The sequence below is a fragment of the Microcaecilia unicolor genome, chromosome 2 (assembly GCF_901765095.1).
Source record: "Microcaecilia unicolor chromosome 2, aMicUni1.1, whole genome shotgun sequence".
In the NCBI taxonomy this organism is placed as follows: domain Eukaryota; kingdom Metazoa; phylum Chordata; class Amphibia; order Gymnophiona; family Siphonopidae; genus Microcaecilia; species Microcaecilia unicolor.
Genome location: NC_044032.1, coordinates 258,517,511 through 258,538,655, shown reverse-complemented (window position 1 = coordinate 258,538,655; position 21,145 = coordinate 258,517,511). Strand labels below are relative to the sequence as shown.

Sequence of the window (21,145 nt, the reverse complement as noted above, 5' to 3'; positions counted from 1 at the left end):
TCTTAACTGATTTTCAGTATATTCCAATTTGCGTGCCTGGGCTTTATTTTCTTTAATAACAGACACCACAGTAGCTTGCAAAGATTTTAACTCAGAGTCACAAGTTTCCAATTTGGCAATATGGCTTTCAACGTTAGTGGATATCTGTGCATTAATAGTTTTTAGTTGACTTATTTCAGTTTGAGCATAATTAAATATCTGCTGTAGAGACGTGTTTACTCCTTGGATGGGCTCCCAGAGAGTGTCCATAGTGACTTTTTCCGGTTTTGACGGACCTCTTCCTAATCCAGAAGAAAACTCTCCCTGGATTATTCCTAGGGGTAAATAACCCCCTTCTGTTGTTACAGTATCTGGGGTTGAAGCGAGGGCTGGTCCTCCCACAGCCGTCGGAAAGTCGACAACTCCGGTCGCTCCCTCTTACGGCCCGCTCTCAGTCCCGCTAATTCTCCCAGGTTGTGGAGGGGTCAAACCAGCAAGGGGGCTCAATGAGGCTCCCTCTGTGCTGTGCTCCAAAGATGGCGTTGTGGAGCTTCTAGAAGCTAGAGCCGGCGTTCCCGGTGGGCGGATTCCATAGCTCTCCAACGTGGGTTGTGACTTGGTGGGCACATTAACTGTGCTCGAGGAGGTAGGAGCTACAGTTTTGCCTTTCCTCTTCCCCATTACTCTCGGGGAGCGCTCCGTGTCGCCAGCCCAGAGACGGATAAACTTTGGAGCTCTCGCACACACGTCTGGTCAGACGGCCATCTTGGATCCGTACTCCTCATTTTTATGATACTGTACAAGAGGGGGGACAGACTTAGAGGGGCATAATCGAACGAAAACGTCTATCTCCATGGGCGTTTATCTCCGAGAACGGGTCCGTGAAGGGGCGGACCGAACCGTATTTTGGGAAAAAATAGACGTCCATGTTTTATTCGACAATTTGTGAGCTGGGCGTTTTTGGTTTTCAGCGATAATGGAAAATGGAAGCGCCCAGCTCAAAAACGAATAAATCCAAGGCATTTGTTCGTGGGAGGGGCCAGGAGTCATAGTGCACTGGTCCCCCTCACATGCCAGGACACCAACCGGGCACCCTAGGGGGCACTTTTACAAAAACAAAAAAAAAGGTAAAAGAGCTCCCAGGTGCATAGCACCCTTCCCTTGTGTGTTGAGCCCCCCAAATCCCCCTCAAAACCCACTGCCCACAAGCCTACACCATTACTATAGCCCTAAGGGGTGAAGGGGGGCACCTACATGTGGGTACAGTGGGTTTTGGGGGGCGGTGTGGAGGGCTCCTATTTACCAGCACAAGTGTAACAGGTGGGGGGGGGGGGGGATGGGCCTGGGTCTACCTGCCTGACGTCCACTGCACCCCCTAATAACTGCTCCAGTGACCTGCATACTGCTGCCAGGGAGGTGAGTATGACATTTGAGGGTGAACATAAAAAGTTGTGAAACGGCATATTTTTGTGGTGGGAGGGGGTTTGTGACCACTGGGGGAGTCAGGGGAGGTCATCCCCGACTCCCTCCAGTGGTCATCTGGTCATTTAGGGCACTTTTTGGGGCCCTATTCGTGGAAAAAACAGGGTCCAGGAAAAGTGCCCTAAATTCTCGCTAAAAACGCATATTTTTTTTCCATTATCGGCGAAAGGCGCCTATCTCTCATCGGCCGATAACCACGCCCCAGTTCCGCCTTCACCATGCCTTTGACACGCCCCCATCAACTTTGTCCGCATCCGCGACGGAGTGCAGTTGAAAATGTCCAAATTCGGCTTTCGATTATACCGCTTTATTCGTTTTTGTGAGATAAACGTCTATCTCCCGATTTGGGTCGCAATATAGGCGTTTTTCTTTTCAATTATAAGCTGGTTAGTGGACTCTGGATATGGAGAGAAACCCCCTTAATTTTAACCAGTTCCACCCCAAGCTGAGCAATTTCCATCCTCAGCCCAGAGACCTGAGCACAGTTAAAGGGGTCATGAATTACTGTGCTACAACCAGAGCGGTTTACATTTATTATATTCAGGTACTTTCTCTATCCCTAGTGGCTCATAATCTAAGTTTTGTACTTGGGACAATGCAGAGTTAAGGGACTTGACCAGGGTCAAGAGTTGCAGTGGGAATTGAACCACCATGGCCTCCAAAAGTTCTCTCTAAAAGTTGCTACCCCATGGTTATGCTGAATCACTCCCATCATTTCCATATTTTTTATAGCTATGAAATAAAATGAATTACCTAAATGTTGAGAGCTGAGTCTTGATAGCTTCTGAAAGGGTGGGGGTGTTGGGTTGTAGGAGGGACGGGTGGGGTTCTGTATATGGGGGGGGGGGGGCGGGGGGAGGGGGGTAGTAGGTTTATGGCTGCGCCAATGATGAATGTACTTGTTTGGGTAAGATACTTGTTTTGGGAACGCTGACAGTGGGGGGAGGGGAAGGAAATAAAAATAGGAAAAATGCTGATGAAGGTTTGGATGATCTCTATTTTTCTATTGCGTTTAGTTGGCAAATTTGTATTGTTATTTACTTAACTGGATGGTTATGTTCGATATGTTGAAACTTCAATAAAAGTGTTGAAACATAAAAAAAATGAATTACCTCTTTAAAGTATTTATTCTAACTACGCTTTTGCAATCAAAAGAAAATGTTTATTCTATAATCTCAAAATGTTATCTGTAAACTCTTCCATGTGATAGATACAGTGGTGGAAATAAGTATTTGATCCCTTGCTGATTTTGTAAGTTTGCCCACTGACAAAGACATGAGCAGCCCATAATTGAAGGGTAGGTTATTGGTAACAGTGAGAGATAGCACATCACAAATTAAATCCGGAAAATCACATTGTGGAAAGTATATGAATTTATTTGCATTCTGCAGAGGGAAATAAGTATTTAATCCCTCTGGCAAACAAGACCTAATACTTGGTGGCAAAACCCTTGTTGGCAAGCACAGCGGTCAGACGTCTTCTGTAGTTGATGATGAGGTTGCACACATGTCAGGAGGAATTTTGGTCCACTCCTCTTTGCAGATCATCTCTAAATCATTAAGAGTTCTGGGCTGTCGCTTGGCAACTCGCAGCTTCAGCTCCCTCCATAAGTTTTCAATGGGATTAAGGTCTGGTGACTGGCTAGGCCACTCCATGACCCTAATGTGCTTCTTCCTGAGCCACTCCTTTGTTGCCTTGGCTGTATGTTTTGGGTCATTGTCGTGCTGGAAGACCCAGCCACGACCCATTTTAAGGCCCTGGCGGAGGGAAGGAGGTTGTCACTCAGAATTGTACGGTACATGGCCCCATCCATTCTCCCATTGATGCGGTGAAGTAGTCCTGTGCCCTTAGCAGAGAAACACCCCCAAAACATACATTTCCACCTCCATGCTTGACAGTGGGGACGGTGTTCTTTGGGTCATAGGCAGCATTTCTCTTCCTCCAAACACGGCGAGTTGAGTTCATGCCAAAGAGCTCAATTTTTGTCTCATCTGACCACAGCACCTTCTCCCAATCACTCTCGGCATCATCCAGGTGTTCACTGGCAAACTTCAGACGGGCCGTCACATGTGCCTTCCGGAGCAGGGGGACCTTGCGGGCACTGCAGGATTGCAATCCGTTATGTCGTAATGTGTTACCAATGGTTTTCGTGGTGACAGTGGTCCCAGCTGCCTTGAGATCATTGACAAGTTCCCCCCTTGTAGTTGTAGGCTGATTTCTAACCTTCCTCATGATCAAGGATACCCCACGAGGTGAGATTTTGCGTGGAGCCCCAGATCTTTGTCGATTGACAGTCATTTTGTACTTCTTCCATTTTCTTACTATGGCACCAACAGTTGTCTCCTTCTCGCCCAGCGTCTTACTGATGGTTTTGTAGCCCATTCCAGCCTTGTGCAGGTGTATGATCTTGTCCCTGACATCCTTAGACAGCTCCTTGCTCTTGGCCATTTTGTAGAGGTTAGAGTCTGACTGATTCACTGAGTCTGTGGACAGGTGTCTTTCATACAGGTGACCATTGCCGACAGCTGTCTGTCATGCAGGTAACGAGTTGATTTGGAGCATCTACCTGGTCTGTAGGGGCCAGATCTCTTGGTGGGGGATCAAATACTTATTTCCCTCTGCAGAATGCAAATAAATTCATATACTTTCCACAATGTGATTTTCCGGATTTAATTTGTGATGTGCTATCTCTCACTGTTACCAATAACCTACCCTTCAATTATGGGCTGCTCATGTCTTTGTCAGTGGGCAAACTTACAAAATCAGCAAGGGATCAAATACTTATTTCCACCACTGTATGTGCAAAAACAAGTTTAGAATTGCATGGCAAGAGCTCAATTTATGACTCCAAGACCTGCATCTTTGTATATGTGTGCGTTTGTATCTCGTGCAGTTGCTTTGGGAAGGGATGGGAGAGAAGAGAGGGACTGGGTGTGAAGGCAGGGGTGTATTTGGGAAGGGAGAAGAAGTAAAGGTGCTTCCAGTGGTTCCAGTTCATCTTCAGGTGGCAGGGACTGGATCAACCTGCCACAGTGAGTGTGTGACTGGGTCTTCGGTCTGGTGGGATTTGGACTGCTGGATCACTGCTAAGCAACATTATCTGGCTCAGCAACTCATATCTTCAGTGATCCAGATAAGTTATTGATATATGGGAAGAATTTATAAGAACTTACCAGTTTTTGTTACTGCTTTTCTGCATAGTTGTATATTGTTGGATTTTTGGAATGACTAACATTGAAGCTGAATCTTTATAAGACTGTGATTTTTGAATGACTGTGATACATATTGGTTTATATACACTTTGAACATTTTATACACTTTAAATACACAATAGGAGACCCATTGATGGTGGATGTGAACACACTGGCATAACAACCATGAGAGGAGGCTGTGTTGACTGTTTTAGCCCATCTGGTTCTGAATAATGCCATTATATTGTGAGACCACTCTCCACATGTGGGTTTAATACACTGGGGACTCCTAATATTTCAAATTATATTAATTATTTTGGTATATATAAGAATAATTAATTCATTTTGGGGGGGGGGGATCTACATTTAGATTCAGTGGAAACTCTTTACTGGAGATTTGTTGGCATTTATGGGAGTTTGTTTTTGAAGGGTTCTTGTTAATTTTGGGATCACTGCTGTCAGGGCCGGTCTTAAGGCGAGGCGACCGCATAGGGCCTCGCGGTCAAGGGGGCCCCGCACGGCACGCCTCCTTCCTGCCCTCGCCTGACCGGCAGCCCTCCTCCGCTCCGTCCCCCACCTCCGTTCCGTCCCCCCCCCCCCACGCAAGAGTGTTGAGCCTGCCTGTCCTTTTTTTTCAGTAGCATGAGCGACGTGAAGACACTGCTTCAAGTTCTCCCTTTCCTCTTCACACAGTGTCCATCCCGCCTTTACGATGACGTATTTCCTGTTTCCGCGAAGGCGGGACGGACACTGTGTGAAGACAAGGAAGGGAGAACTTGAAGCTGGGGAGCTTGGTGGCGCAGCTCCCTTGATCAGGTGTTCTTGGCGGCCGCCTGCTGCTGCTGTTGCCTGTGTTGCGGGCTCCTGTTCCTGCCGTGCCCCAGGTTTGCGGGGAGACCCTGCTGGATCCCGAGAGTAGACTCATGGTGAGGACGGAGAGACCCTTCTTCAGGATCGCGTGAGTTCCCGCCAGGTGCATCACAGGAGTTCTGGGGAGATCTGGCCTGATACACGGGGAGGGGGCTGCAGGGGGAGAGATGCACGCGGAGGAGCGATGCGAGTGGAGATGAGGAGTGCTATTCTCCTAGAGGACGGATGGGAGTTGAGTGCACGCAGAGGACTGATGGGAAGTGGGATGCACAGGGGTTGGAAGTGGGGTTCACGCAGAGGACTAATGTGAGTGGGGTGCAAGCAGATGACTGATATGAATGAATGAGGTGCATGGAGGGTGCATGCAGAGGACTGATGTCAGTGGGGTACATACAGAAAACTGATGTGAGTGGGTGCATGCATATGACTGATATGAATGAATGGGGTGCATGGAGGGTGCATGCAGAGGACTGATGTCAGTGGGGTGCATGAGGGTGGAAGTGGGGTGCATACAGAGGACTGACGTCAGAAGGGTACATTGGAAGATGGGGAGTAGAGTGCATGCAGAGGACTTGTGTGAATGGAGTGCATGTGGGGTATTGCTGCATGCTGAGTCTGACTTCTTGAGGTAACTTTATCTGATGTTTTTCATGTGTGATCAAGGTGCAGTATTCTGCTAGCGTGTAGTATTTGCAGCCTTTTTTGTTGTGTTTTTTTTTTTTGTTGTTGTTTCACTAGGTTGTGTACTGGTGTTTTAGAGCCCGGTGTAATTATAGTGCTGCCTTTCCACGCATAAGGTTGTAGCTCGTCCTGTCCTTGGAATTAGTGCTGTTATGGTTTGGTAAGGTTATGAGTGTGTTTTTGCACAAGTTTGTGTATAGTGTTTTGCAGTGGAGAGATTGTGTGTTGGCCTTACTGAGGTGGCACCAAAACATCAGAAAGGGTGTAGAGCCTAAATCATGACACACTACCTCTTGAAGGATCTATATATGGTCGTTAATAAAATGAGCTCATTGTGAACACTATCCACCCTAAAAAGGTGTTTTGTGGCTCTACATGAGAATTGTGATATGATCCCTTGTTTCATATTGTTGACGGTCTGCATTTTCCGTATGGGCGGTATATTGGTGTATTAGGGTCTGCCCAGTGTAATATTTATGGTACAGTAAGGTTCTGAGTGTGTTTTTGCACAAATTGGTGCATAGTGTTTTGCAGTTGAGCTATTGTGGTTAGTATATGCTTTGAGCAACCACTTTATTCTTTGACATATGATACATATCTAATATCTAAAATTCTTTGACATATGATACATATCTAATATCTAAATTTAAATAAAGGTATTAATTGTCAATGGGGTGGAGCTAGGTGGGGCGGGACTAGGATGGGGCCCCACCAAATTGGTCTTAGCACTTGCTAAGACCGGCCCTGACTGCTGTGGCAGTCTTTTTCCTACCACTTATATTCTTGGTTTGTCTACCTGCCTGCTACAAGTCCCCACCTATGGGGCACACCTGGCAAACCAAAAACATAAGCCCCTTTATTTCATAAAGTGTGCTAGAAAGTAGGGTAGCTGGCTGGCAGCGAGGTAGTGCTGTTCAAGTAATAACTCAACTAGAGAGCCTGCAAGTGAAAGCTCTTTCAAAGTTATAAAAATAAATCAGTTTGATATATGTATGGGTTATTACATTTTTTAATCAACAGTTTTATTTATACGTCGCCTTCCTATCAAAGATGAAAGCGGCTTACAGCAATACCCATAAAAGTAAATATCATTGATCAGTCACAAGCTAATCAATGTGCACGGTGTCATATTATATGGCAGATAAGGACTGGTTCACCTGTCTAGTCTGCCCAGTTGTCCTCCACCCTGATTGTCTGCTACATTGGGTAAATCAGCTTATAAATTTACGTGTTTTAATGAACATCAGCTCACTCCTCCCTAATGTCTGTTGCCCAGTCTCATCCATGTTCCTAACACTGCCTCTCTATCTTAGTCATGTTTAAATTGAAAAGTAATAACCTTAATCATAGAAGTGGCTGGAAAGGGAGCTTGGGAGGATTGTCTTCTAGAATTATGAAAAGAAGGGGATCGGTAGGGATCTCGGGAAGTTACATAATATCATAGAAAGAGCTGGAAATCACTTAGTATCAAGGTGAGGGATGGAGGAGATCACAACAGTTTGAATCATAGAATATTAGAGCTTAGAACTGACCTCAAGAAATCATCTAGTATCATGAAAAACTTCTTGAAAAGATTTTGAGTCATCACAAATCATAGAAGGATGGAGCTGGGAATGAGCTCAAGCAGTTATCTTGATAAGGCTAGAAGGAACTGTCACAAAGAATCAAAGAAAGATAGGGTTGGAAGGGACTGTAGGAGGTCACCTGATCCTTTCTTTCTCCTTCTGGCAAGATCCACTTTAACTTCCACTCTTGTTTTTCTCCACAGATCTGCTGGACTCAGAACGATACGGTGATGGTGTGCAAAGCTCCAGGGATCATCTATGGGAAAAAGGGGTCTTTCCCGGAGGATGGGGTGAACCCTGATGAGTTTGGCTTTGTGCTGGACAATGTGAAGTCTGTTGTGGCACTGAATATGACTCCCTTCACATATTACCGTGACCCTTCTTTTGAGTCCTTTGGTCCTTCTGGCATCCTGGAGCTGAAACCTGGGTCCCATGTCATCCTGAAGGTAATGTCCCATTTCCTCATCTCTACCTCCCCATTCACATTTCTCACCACACTGCAAAGTATCATGGGTAACTTCTGGAGAGAATATAGCCTGGACTTGTCTTCCATTGCCAGTTTGCAGTAACTGAGTGAGAAAATGTGGTGAAATCAGTAAACTGAGAAAGATGTTTGCTGAGAATAGTAGAAGAGAGACACACACAGCCTCCACTAGAAGGATAAGATTTATGACAGTTTTAAGAGCAGAACACCAGTGGCATAAACTGTGAACTTCTGCATCTCTACATATCTTCAAAAGCTATAACAGGCACTACCCATCCAATGTTTAAAACCATTTAACCAGCTAGAACGACACCTGGCCAGTTAAATGGCACTTATCCGGCTATCTAGCAATATTCAACAGGAGATTGCTGGTTATCGCCTGCTGAATATTGCCGTTTAGTGCAGTATTCAGTAGATAACTGGTTACATTGCGCGATATAGCTGGCTATCTGCTAATATTTAGCGCATCGCTGGCAAAGTTTGGCGGCCAGATAAGGCTGCCGAAATAGCTTAACCGGCTAGCACTGACTATTGACTTGGCCAGTCAAGTTTAAACCAGCAAAAATAAATTCAGTGCTGGTCACCGGAAACGGCCCAGCACTGAATATCCAGGCTGAGCGCCAACTGCAGGAGTCAGTCTGGCTAACTCCCGCAGTCTGAATATTGGCCGCTACGAGTCTGAAGTTAGGTTTTCTTAGCTAACCTATTTCTCCAAATTTATTGCTAATTCAAATAACCCAAACAAGAAATTATTCCATATTATTGCTCAGCTTTCTGCCTGTAAGCCATCAAGCCAGCTATTGATGATGCCTTCTGCTGATTCACTTGCCACTTTTTCTCCAGTAAGGTAACATAGCTCCATAATTCTACTGTGTTGCACGACACCTTGTCTCCAACCTAGACCAACATGGCTAATACAACGCTTGGGTACATTTTGGACTTCATTTAATTCCCCCTCACTCACCTATATAACTACAACTCTTCATGATATGTGCCTCACCGTCTCGCAGCTTGACCTGATTCTCTCCAGCTGGTTACTGTGGTCCAAACCTGACCTACTTCCTCTGCTCCTCCACATGGTTTCTCAGTCTCTTGGCTATATTTTCCTTGTCCTGGAGATCAGCAGTAGTTAAGCCCATTATCAAAAAAACATCTCTGGGTCCTCTACTCCCAGAACATTACCATCCAATCTCTAATCTTAGTATGGTTGCTAAAGTCACAGAGAGAATGGTGTTCCATCAGTTCCTCTGTTGAGTTGAGCAATTGTCCATATTTCATCCTTGTTAGACCCATTTCTGGTCAGATCACAGCACAGAGACTACCAGTACAGCCCTCATCAGTGAACTTCATTCTTCCCTAGATGCTGGTGTCATTGTTCTTCTAGTTTTTTTTAGACCTTGCAGCAGCTTTTGACTTGGTATATCATGCACTTCTCCTTTCTGTCTTCAATCTGTTGGTTTATCTGGCAGTGTTTTTAATTGGTTCTCTTTGTACCTTTGGAACTGCGCTTTTTTTCAGTTTCTACCATTACTTCTAGATCTGTTGAAATATCCTTGTTCTATGATGTTCCATAGGGCTGTATTCTGTCTCCACCCCTATTTAATATCTTTGAGTCCCCTGGCTGTACTATTACAAATTTTAAGATAAGATTTCTTCTTTTACACTGGTAACATCCTAATGATTTTCCAACATGCCCAGTTTCTCCAGCTCTAACTCCTCTTCAGTCTTGTCTTCTATCTCTTTCCATCTCGCTTACTGCTTATAAACTGGTGTTGAATCCATCTAAAACAATTGCTTGCTGGATAACTGGCTTATATCCCACTCCCACCCAGATAACAGTACTCTTCAATACTTCAATTGCCACTGTTGACTGATTTTCTTACTTTGGAGTACTGATTAATTCTCAAATCTCTTCTGACAAACAGGTTTCTCAGGTAGTTAAACTAGGTTTCTATTGGCTCTGTTGTCTTCGTTCTGTTAGTAAATTCTTGGATTTCTCTTCTTTGCAAACTCTGATTCATGCATTTATTATGTCATGTCTAGATTACTGCAATATGGTGTATTGTGGTATCTCTTCCTTCCAACTACAGCATCTACAAACCCTTCAAAATTCCCCAGCTCGCTTTTTATGCAAAGCAAAAATTTAAACTCATGCTTCTCCAGTTCTTATGTGTCTGCATTGGTTACCAGTTAAGTTTTGTATTTGGTTTTAAGGTCTTCTGCGTTTTACATTAAGCTCTCCACTTAGATGTGCCACCATGTCTTTCCTCTTTAACAGTTCCGTACACTCTGTCTCATGCTCTTTGTTCCATGGATGCACACCAATTGGTGTTTCCCCCACCAAAATGGGCTCACATCCATGAGTCAACATGGAGATCAGCTTTCTTTCTTTTTTTTAGCACCATATGTATGGAATAATTACCTATTCATTTGGAACTTTCTTTGATTAAATTCAAAATTCTCCTTAAAACACATTTTTTCCAGCTTGCCTTTGAAGTCTCTGAATTATGATGTGCAGTTGCGTATATGCTGATAAATCTCCAGTTTGTTTTATGCTATTTCACCTAGCCTTTTTTGATGATTGGAAGTGTTGTCTCCTATTTTAAATGGATTTCCTTTCCTTTTCTTCTATGATTATATTTTACTGTTGTAAACCGCTATGACCTGTGCACAGATATGCTGTATATCAAATTGTGGAAATAAGCATAAACATGACTATAAAAAACTTGTTAAAGCTTACAATTAGTAAATGTATTTATTTGTAATGTGAGAAATTTTGAGCACCTAGGGAGAGCTGTTTAAGGTGAAAACCTCCTCTTTTTGGAAAGCTAATTGACTTGTTTTGAGGAAAGGAATAAAACGGAGAATATACAGCGTCTCTGATTAGATCCATGGTGCGATCACACCACTGCACTGTGTGCAATTCTGGTCATCCCATCTGGTACCGGGGGGGGGGGGGGCAATCTAAATGTTAAAGGGTATGGAACAGCTAGTTCCCTCCCTTATGAAGAAAAGCTAAACAGGTTGGGAGAAAGAATGCCAAGGGGAGATATGATAGAGGTGTATAACATCATAAGTGGGGTGCAGTGATGAAATAGGAAATTATTATTTACCTTTATGAATAGTACTAGGATTAAGGGACTCTCCATGAAACTATTAAGTAGTACATTTAAAACAAATTGGAGAAAGCATTTTTCACTCAAAATACAGTTAGGCTCTGACATTTGTTGGAAGATATTATCAAGGCACTTAGCATAGATGGGTTTAGACAGGGTTTTAAACAAACTCGGAGAAAAAAATCCATAACCTGATATTAGCCATGTAGGCATGGGAAAGCTACTGCTTATCTCTGGGTATAAGCAGTAAAAAATTGATCTGCTTCTTGGGATTCTGCCAGGTACTTGTGACTTGGATTGGCTGTTGTTGGAAACAGGATGCTAGATTTGATGGACCTTTTGGTCTGATCCATAATGGCACAGCTTTGTTATAATGCCTAAGTATGTAAGCATCACCATACCGAGTCAGACCAAAAACCCATTTAACCCAGAATTCTGTTTCCAACAGTGGACAATCCAGGTCACATGAATCTGGCAGGATCCCAAAAGAGTAAAACAGATTTCATACTCACAGAATTCTCGACAGAACTCTCTACAACAACTACCGCCTGGTAGCTAATATTCCCACTTTATCGAAAATCATGGAAGCAGTAGTTGTTAGTCAGTTTCAGGACTGTCTGGATCATTATCAGTTACTGGACCCTATGCAATCAGGATTTTGCCCTTTCTTTAGAATGGAAACAGTAATGGCAGGGCTTCTGTCTGAACTTCACTTATCACTTGAGAAACATTACCAAGTCCTTGTAATGAAGTTGGATTTGTCAGCTGCTTTTGACCTGGTGAACCACGAATCTCTGTTGGCGATGCTCGCTGTAGTGGGCGTTGCAGGAGAAATGATGAGGTAGTTCACAGGATTCTTGTAAAATAGGTCAGTAAAGGTAAAATGCAGCAGCCTCGGTCTCGCTCTTGATCCATGAGGTTCGGGGTACCACAAGACTCTCCACCATATCCCATTCTTTTCAGTTTTTATTTTAGTGGTATGGGGAAAGTGCTGAAATCTTTTGGAATTAAATATTTTTCTTATGCAGATATTATCCTCTTAACTAGATCCCCAATAACTATCTCTTCCTTAGGGATATTGTAGCTCTTGCTAATTTAGGGGACATGTTTGGTGCATTTAATGAGCCATTCCCTACCCACAACATGTTGGTCTTATCCAGACTGATCTTCAGATCCAGAGAACAAAACCAGACAAATAGAGAATCAAAGACCTCTTTCACAAAGGAATGCACCAAGTTTAGGTCACGCCATGAAAATACTACTACTACTACTACTATTTAGCATTTCTATAGCGCTACAAGGCATACGCAGCGCTGCACAAACATAGAAGAAAGACAGTCCCTGCTCAAAGAGCTTACAATCTAATAGACTTTAATACTGAATGTACAAAAACAGAATCAGAATAACCAGGTTGATCTAAACAATAGTGCCTAGCAAATGTATGTGTCGTGGACCAAGTGGCCGCAGTACAAATGTCCTGAATAGATGCTTTGTGCAAGTGTGTTCTGGTGGTCGCCATAGCACGTGGATGATGAGCAGTAATTTGTGGTATTGGTGACATACTTGTCTGCTTATAACAAAAGTTAATGCAGTCTGCAGCCCAGGAGCACAAAGTCCTTTTAGAAACACGGTAGTTCTTACGATTCGGATGAATAGAGAGAAACAGCTGAGATGGTCTCTCTGTATGTGATGTGCGTTGTAAATAGATTTGTAGAAGACGTTTGCAATCTAAAGTATGTAACAATTCTTCAGATAAATGATGCGGAGGTGGATAATAAACAGGAAGTACTAAAGGTTGATTAAGGTGAAAATCTGAAACTACCTTAAATAAGAACTTTGGATGAGTTCTCAGAATTACTTTATTATCTAAAATTTGCATTTATGGTGGATGGTAAACTAAAGCTTGTATCTCACTGATATGACAAGCTGAAGATATAGTAATGAGAAACACCACTTTCCAGGTGAGAAAATTTAGAGAAACGTAATGTAGAGGTTCAAATGGGGGTAGAGTGAGACATTTAAGCACTAGACTTAAATCCCACGATGGTGTCGGTGGTTGTAAGAGGAGGTTTTACATTTGTAAAACCTTTCATAAATCTCTTAACAATCAGATTTCTAGTAATTGGTTAATCATTGTAGAAATCATGGAAAACAGCCAATGCTGACAAGTGCGCTTTCACTGACGAAGTAGATAAACCTGAATTGGAAAGATTTAACAGATAGGCCAAGATGTTGCTTCTGCACTTAAAATGGTAAGGCTCTCTGATTGAGTCCTTTCTGGCTGCCAACAACACGTCAAGGACAGCTGGAGAAAAATCAAAATGATGATCTAATTCGGGTTTAGTAGCTAGGCTTTTAGAGCAAGTGATCTTAAATTTGGATGACGAAGAGTTCCCTTGTTTTGTGTAATTAGATCTGGGTGTGGAGGTAGATGGATTGGAAGCTTGATGGCCATATGATGAAGGAGAGGATACCAGGGTTGATGTGGCCAATCTGAAGCTATGAGTATAATCTTTGGTTTGTTTTGCAAAATCTTCTGGACTATTCTGTGAATGAGTGGCAGAGGAGGAAAAGCGTAGAGGAACTGATGCTTCCGTATTATTACAAATGTGTCTGATGCTAGTCTGTTTTGAGCTGGAAGCTTAGAGCAAAACCGGCTGTATTTGTAGTTGACTGGGGAAGCAAGGAGATCTAATGTTGGTGTCCCCCATTTAAGGAAGAGGTCAAGCGTAATGGTGGTCTTTAAGGACCACTCGAGAAGTTGCATCTGACGACTTTGCTGTAGCGTTTTGAATGCCTGGAAGGTATGTGGCAATCAGAAATGAATTGATCTGAAGTGCTAGGGTTCAAATTTGAAGAGCCTCTTGACAAAGTTTTGGATCCTGTGCCACCTTGCTTGTTTATATAAAACATCACCACTTGATTGTTTGAATTAGAATGATGTGATATTGAAGACAATCCTGGAAAGTATTGATCACATATTTTATTGCTCGAAGCTCTCTAGACAGTTGATGTGGTAATATCATTCCTGTTGTGACCACTGACCTTGATTTTGGTAATTTTGGACATGAGCTCTCCAACCAGTCTTTGACGCATCTGTAGTAAAAATTATTGATGGACATGGAGGATGAAAGATTTGTCCTCTTGTTAGATTCTCCACGTGCTGCCACCAGAGATCGTTTTATGTCCTGAGGGAGATGTATGATGTGTGAAAGTGGTTGTTCTCGCTGTGACCAATTGCTTATGAGATGCCATTGGAGAGTCCTCATGTGAAGCCTGGCCATGGGAATCGTCTGAATTGCTGCAGCCACGTGGCCTAATAAGATCATAAGTTGTCTTGCTGTGATGCTTTTGAAGAAGATAGGAAAAGATGGGTTTAATGAGTTCTGCTCGCTGTTGTGGAAGATAAGCTGTCGTATTTGTTGTTTGAATTAGTGCCCCTATAAATTGAAGAGACTGTGTTGTAATTAGATTTGATTTAGGGTAATTGACTAGGAGGGGCATTTTCGAAAAAAAACGTCTGTCAGAATTTGGACGTTTTACAAAGACGTCCAAATTCTGAAGCGGGGAGAAGGTCATTTTTGAAAAAGATGGACGTCCATCTTTTGTGTTTGAAAATACCATGGATGTCCCGCAATTTGGACGTTTTGCAATTTGGACGTCTTCGATTATTGGCCATTTTTGAAAAAAAGATGTCCAAGTCTAAAACGTCCAAAGTCAAGCCATTGGGACGTCGGAGGAGCCAGCATTTTTAGTAGACTGATCCCCCTGACATGCCAGGACAGCATTCGGGCAACCTAGGGGGCATTGCAATGGACTTAATAAAATGCTTCCAGGTACACAGCTCCCTTACCTTGTGTGCTAAGCCCCCCAAAACCCACTACCCCCAACTGTACACCACTACCATAGCCCTTACGGGTGAAGGGGGCACCTATTTGTGGGTACAGTGGGTTTCTGGTGGGTTTTGGAGGGCTCACAGTTTCCTGCACAAGTGTAACAGGTAGTGGGGGGATGGGCCTGGGTCCACCTGTCTGAAGTGCACTAAACTACTCAAGGGACCTACATGCTGCTGTGATAGACCTGAGTATGACATCTGAGGCTGACAAGGAATGTTCTTCACCACACCTTTTGGGGGTGGGAGGGGGTTAGTGACCACTGAGGGAGTAATGGGAGGTCATCCCTGATTCCCTCCAGTGGTCATCTGGTCATTTAGGGCACCTTTTTGTGCCTTATTCATAAGAAAAACAGGTCTAGCTCAAAACATCCAAGTTTTAGTGCTGGACGTTTTTGCTTTCTTCCATTATGGCTCAATGACATCCAATCTTAGGAACACCCAAATCCCGCCTTGAATACGCCTCCGATATACCCCCTTGAGATTTGGACATCCTTCCGACGGACTTCTGAAACAGACGTCCAAAATGCGGTTTTGATTATACCGATTTGGACGTTTGGATGCCCAGTCTCCCAGTCTTGTAAGGTCCTCTTGTAATTTTTCACAATCCTTTTGTGATTAAAAAATTTGAATAACATTGTGTCATCAGCAGATTTGATCACCTGACTTGTTATTCCTCTTTCCAAGTCATTTATAAATATGTTTAAAAAAAAACAGGGTTCCAGATTGAATTTGTGTACTGCTGGCAGTGTCACCTCTGTTCATGGGGCAACCATCGGCCTGGGATAACTGGACAATCTAAGGAATGGCTCCTTAACACAAAGACAGTTTAGAAGAATTAGCTTTGAACCCAGAGGCAGGAAAGCAGATCTGGTGTTTAGAGCTGCATCTGCACAGGGAATCAGAGTTGCTACTGTAGCACAGGGCGTGCATGCTAATTTTACCCCACATCCTCTCAGAAAATGTATAGACCAGAATTATTTATCAGTATTTACAAAGCTAAAGTACTACTGACAGCAGCCAAGACAAGCATGAAGATAACAGGTCTCCTTTAACACCACACAGGCATTGATTCCAGCTTCTGTGTAAGGCAGGTTTCCTGTAAATGTACTCCCAGCAATTCAAGAAAAAATGTTATTCCATTGGTTAGTGTGTGTTCCTGGGTTCCTTTCTTCACTTAAGGAACTCTTTTATCCCCACAGGGTAGGAACCTGACTCCTGCAGCTCCTGGGAATGCCAAGCTGAACTACACGGTACTGATTGGGGATAAGCCTTGCACGCCAACTGTGTCCGACACCCAGCTATTGTGCGACACTCCTATCCAGAGTGGCCGCCAGCGCGTCATGGTGAGCAATCAGTATGCCATTCTCATAACCTCTGTTAAGGGGGCTCTCATGGGTACTCTTTATTTTAGCAAAGGGGCTAGAGAATTGAGGAAGGAACAGTAGTAAGCGCTTGTTTTTAACAGCACCTGTGGAATATCGTGTAACAGGTTATGTGGTCTGATTGGCTGAATCTTCCACTATGTGTGTGTTTGTATGTCTGCATATCTGCCTTCATTTGCTTGTACTTTAAATAGATGTATGCATGGGAGAGTATGTATCTTTTGGTGTGGATATGCGCACAAAACACGACAGATGGCGTCTAGGGATGAGATTTCTGTGCAAAAACAGCGTTCCTGTGTGCAGTGCTGGCCTCTTTTGGAATGCAGAGGGAGGAGCCTGGGAAAGAGCTTTTCACTCTGTTAACCAACAGCCCCGGCCCTGCCACCACCTGCTAACTGTTGTCACAGCAACCAGGAGACTAGCATTGCCACCATCACTTTACCTGGCAATTAGCAGGTGGCAGCAACTCAGGTAGGGGGGAAATATCAAAAGGGAAAGAGACTAAGCTAAGTGCAAGCCAGATTCAGGGGGAGGTAGAGAAACCCAACACAGAGTAAGCTCCTTGAAATACAATGCCTTGTCAAAATCTTCAGACACATTTTCCACATTCTATCTTAAAAAATATGATTCAGGATACATTAAAATAGGTGGTTTGTTCATCGATCTATACAATATACACTGTGCTTTCAGAGTGAAATCACAAACTGTTTATTTTATATAAAGTAAATTTGAAGCAAAGGTCTAAACATTCCAAACATGGATAGAACCCTGGGATAAAGTTATTCAAAAAGGTACAGACTAGGGAACAAGACAACTGCTACGGCAGTCTCTCAGGATACAAAAGAGTAGGGTGTGCGATCAGTGAAAGAACTCCCCACTTTAACGCGCTCTGAATTGAAGAGTGCTTTTCCAGAATTCAGTCTATTTGTTGTCAGTTTTGAGCTATGCGATTAATTTCGTTTATCAAGGCAAGATTCGTTTACTGTAGCTTATTCCTGTGCTAAAACTCATGGACGTAGTGAGTTTTAACACAGGAATAAGCTACAGTAAATAAATCTTGCCTTGATGAACGAAATTAATCGCGTAGCTCAAAACTGACAATAAATGGACCGAATGAGAAGTGTTCTTCATTTGTATTTTTTAGACAACAGAATGTGAACTTTTGCAAGATGCTGTATCTGCTGCAGTTGATTTTTCCGATGGCCCATTTGCAACACAAAATCTTGCTGAAATGTGTTCATCACTGGAGAGAAGTATGACTTTAGCAATTTACACTCGGTCACGGATCAGGCTGTCACGTTTTCTTCAGAGCATGTAGTCACAGGCTCAAGTCTGTCCATGGTGGAAGAGTGTGTGCAAATGCTACTTCTACAGCATCCCAAGATACAAACCACAACCTGTGGTCACTCTGTCAACTAATACCCCTGTCCCTCTGCTCAATCCCTCTCTCATACACCTGATGTTCCTGCTTGTGGATTAATGTCGCTATCCTCATGATAGCTCTGTCCTCATCATTTTGGGTTTCTTTTTTTTTTAATATTGTTTTTATTGATATTTTCCAAATTTTACATCTTTACATATAATCATCTCAACAGAACATCAGTCAATAACATATGACAGAATAAGCATGGACTTCCAGAACTATCAGTCCAGATTACTACACATTACCTATATAAACCCCCCCTTGTATCTTCCCCCCTTCCCTCCCCCCCTCCCCTACAGCATTGGAATTATGAAAGAGTTTGCTTGACCGTCTCATATGGTTGCCAAATTTTATGAAAGATATGCATCTGACCTTTTCTCATCGCCGTCAGCCTAGACATCATGTGCAAGTAATCAACTCTAGCCAACACCTCTTTAGTGGAGGGCATTGTCGCCCTTTTCCAGGCCTTTGCCAATGCCATTTTTGCTGCCACTAGCATCTGGGTCGCCAGTTTATGGCTATATTTTTTGCTACCCGGGGGCCTGGAGTGTAATAAGCATATTTCTGCCTGTTGTGGGTAATTCACTTGTACAGTCTTTTTCACTAATTCAATAATTTGTGACCAATATTTCTGAGCTTTTGGGCACTCCCACCAAATATGCAGGAATGTGCCCCGACCTCCACATTCTCTCCAGCAATCTGCTGAAACTCGGGGGTATATTTTATGCAATTTCTCCGGTGTGTAATACCACCAGTATAATATTTTATACCCGTTTTCTATTGTGGCCTGAGCGATGGAGGGCTTCAGCAACTGTCTATAGCTAATCTTCCACCATTCCGGAGAGAAACTCTTCTGCAGGGCCCTTTCCCATTTCTCAGTATAATAGTCTTGTGGTGTAGTGAGGAGTTGTAATGCTTTATAAAGCCTAGTAATACTACCCTTTCCACCTCCTCCCCTCAACGCCCTTTCGAGCCTTGTTTCCGCTAGCTCTAACTCATCCTTCGCCCTACGAGCAATGTAGTTCCGCAGACAGTTGTAGTACACCAAATCCCTACTGTCTAGCTCGTATTCTTCCTGAAGTGTTTCGAAAGGTTTTATGTCTCCATTTTGCCAAATTTGATCTAGTTTATATAACCCTTTGTACGCCCATTGTTGGAACGTTTTCTCTGATTCTCCTAGCGGGAACCCCGGGGCACCTCTAATCTCCATTTGCAAAAAGTATCTACGTTCCGGAAACACCTTCCTGCGTAACTGAAGCCAGGTGTTCAATAGGTGTCCCACCCCTATGGGAATCCTACGCTGTATTCTCGTTATTTCTTTTTCTGACTTCCATAGTACGTCTCCTAGGAATCGTGTACATAGCCACGCCCGTTCCCAGTGAAGCCACTTCTTTATAGTCATCGGGTCCCAGTCCGCCAATATACGCAGTTGGGCCGCCTGATAATAAAGATAAAAATTTGGGACTCCCATCCCGCCTTGAGCTGGAGCTTGTAACATCACTGCCCTGCGTACCCTAGGAGGCCGTTTGTTCCAGATATACGCAAACACTTTTCTATTAAGACGTTGAAAGAAGATGCGAGGAATTGGCACTGGTAACGCCATAAACATATACAATAGTTTGGGCAGTAGCATCATTTTTATGGCATGAACTCTTCCCAACCAGGATAAATCTAAGCCCTCCCATCTATCTAATTCAGCGAACAATTCTTTCACCTTTTGTGGGTAATTTGCCTGGTAAATCTGATCTATTTTCGGAGTAATCGTCACTCCTAAATATCTAATGCCCTTGGTAACCCATTTAAAAGGAAAATCTTTCTGGATTTGCTGGATCTCTGAGTCGGGTGTGGTAAGATTAAGGAGTTCAGACTTAGTAGCATTAATTTTAAAACCCGATTTCAAGCCGAATTGTGTTATTATATGCATGACATTCGCTAGTGAGCTCTGGGGGCGTGTCAATGTCAGCAGAATATCGTCTGCAAATAGCATAATCTTCTGCTCTTTCCAGCCCCTTGTCACCCCCGACACTCCCTCATGTTCTCTAATCCTTTTGGCCAATGGTTCAATGGATAATGCAAATAGAAGGGGCGACATTGCGCATCCCTGTCTAGTTCCCCTTCTTAAATGTAGGGGTTCAGAGTGGGATCCGTTTATCTTCAGTATTGCCAATGGATTGGTGTATAACAATTGGATCCACCCCAAGTATCTGCCCTCTATACCTATTTGCTTTAATGTTTCAAAGAGGAACGACCACTCGACGCGGTCAAACGCCTTCTCGGCATCAACCGAAAAAAGGATCATCGGTACCGCCGTATTCTCCTCAGAGTACTGAACTACAAGCATCAAACTCCTGACATTATCAAATGTCTGTCTCCCTGCTATAAAGCCTGCTTGATCCTCATGTATAAGCCCAGGCAAGAGTCCCTGAATCCTACGGGCCAAGATTTTGGTGAAAATTTTGTAATCTATATTTAATAAGGAGATTGGTCTATAGGACCCACAGTGGGATTCGTCCTTTCCTGGTTTCAGGATAAGGATCACCTCCGCCACCCTCCAGGAGTATGGGAGTTCATCTAAGGCTCCAAAGGAGTTAATCGCCTTTAACAATACCGGGGCCAGCCATTTATTGAATATTTTGTAAAAACGCGCGGGAAACCCATCTAATCCTGGAGCCTTATTAGTGGGGAGGGCCTCTATTGTTTCAGTTATCTCTTCTAGGGTTATATCCTGTGATAACCTCTGTAATTCATCTCCTGTAAGTTTCGGTAGTGACGTCTCCTGCAAGTAACTTATTATATCTCGAGGGGATGCATTTTGCTCTGATTGGTATAACTGCTCATAAAATTGGCTAAAGACTTCCTGGATTTGTTCTGTTTGTGTGTACCGGACCCCATCCTGATCTATAATGCCCGAGATCCAGTTACGCTGTGCCTGTTTCTTAAGTTTGTGTGCTAGTAGTCTACTGGCCCTATTCCCGAACTCAAAGTGTTCTTGTTGCGCCCGCTGAAGCTGAATAGTGATCTCTGCTAACTGTAGTTCATTTAAGTGTAGCCGAGCCTGATGCAGATCCTGTTCTATA

At 43.5% G+C, this 21,145-nt stretch overlaps 1 protein-coding gene across 1 annotated transcript in view; it reads left to right on the top strand.

The window, feature by feature from the left end:
- Positions 1-21,145, top strand: part of LOC115463477 (plexin-A3-like) — a 362,021-nt gene that overhangs the window by 297,204 nt on the left and 43,672 nt on the right. The window contains 2 exon segments of the mRNA XM_030194015.1: positions 7,972-8,214; positions 16,463-16,606. Of these exon segments, the coding sequence (XP_030049875.1) occupies positions 7,972-8,214; positions 16,463-16,606 (387 nt within the window).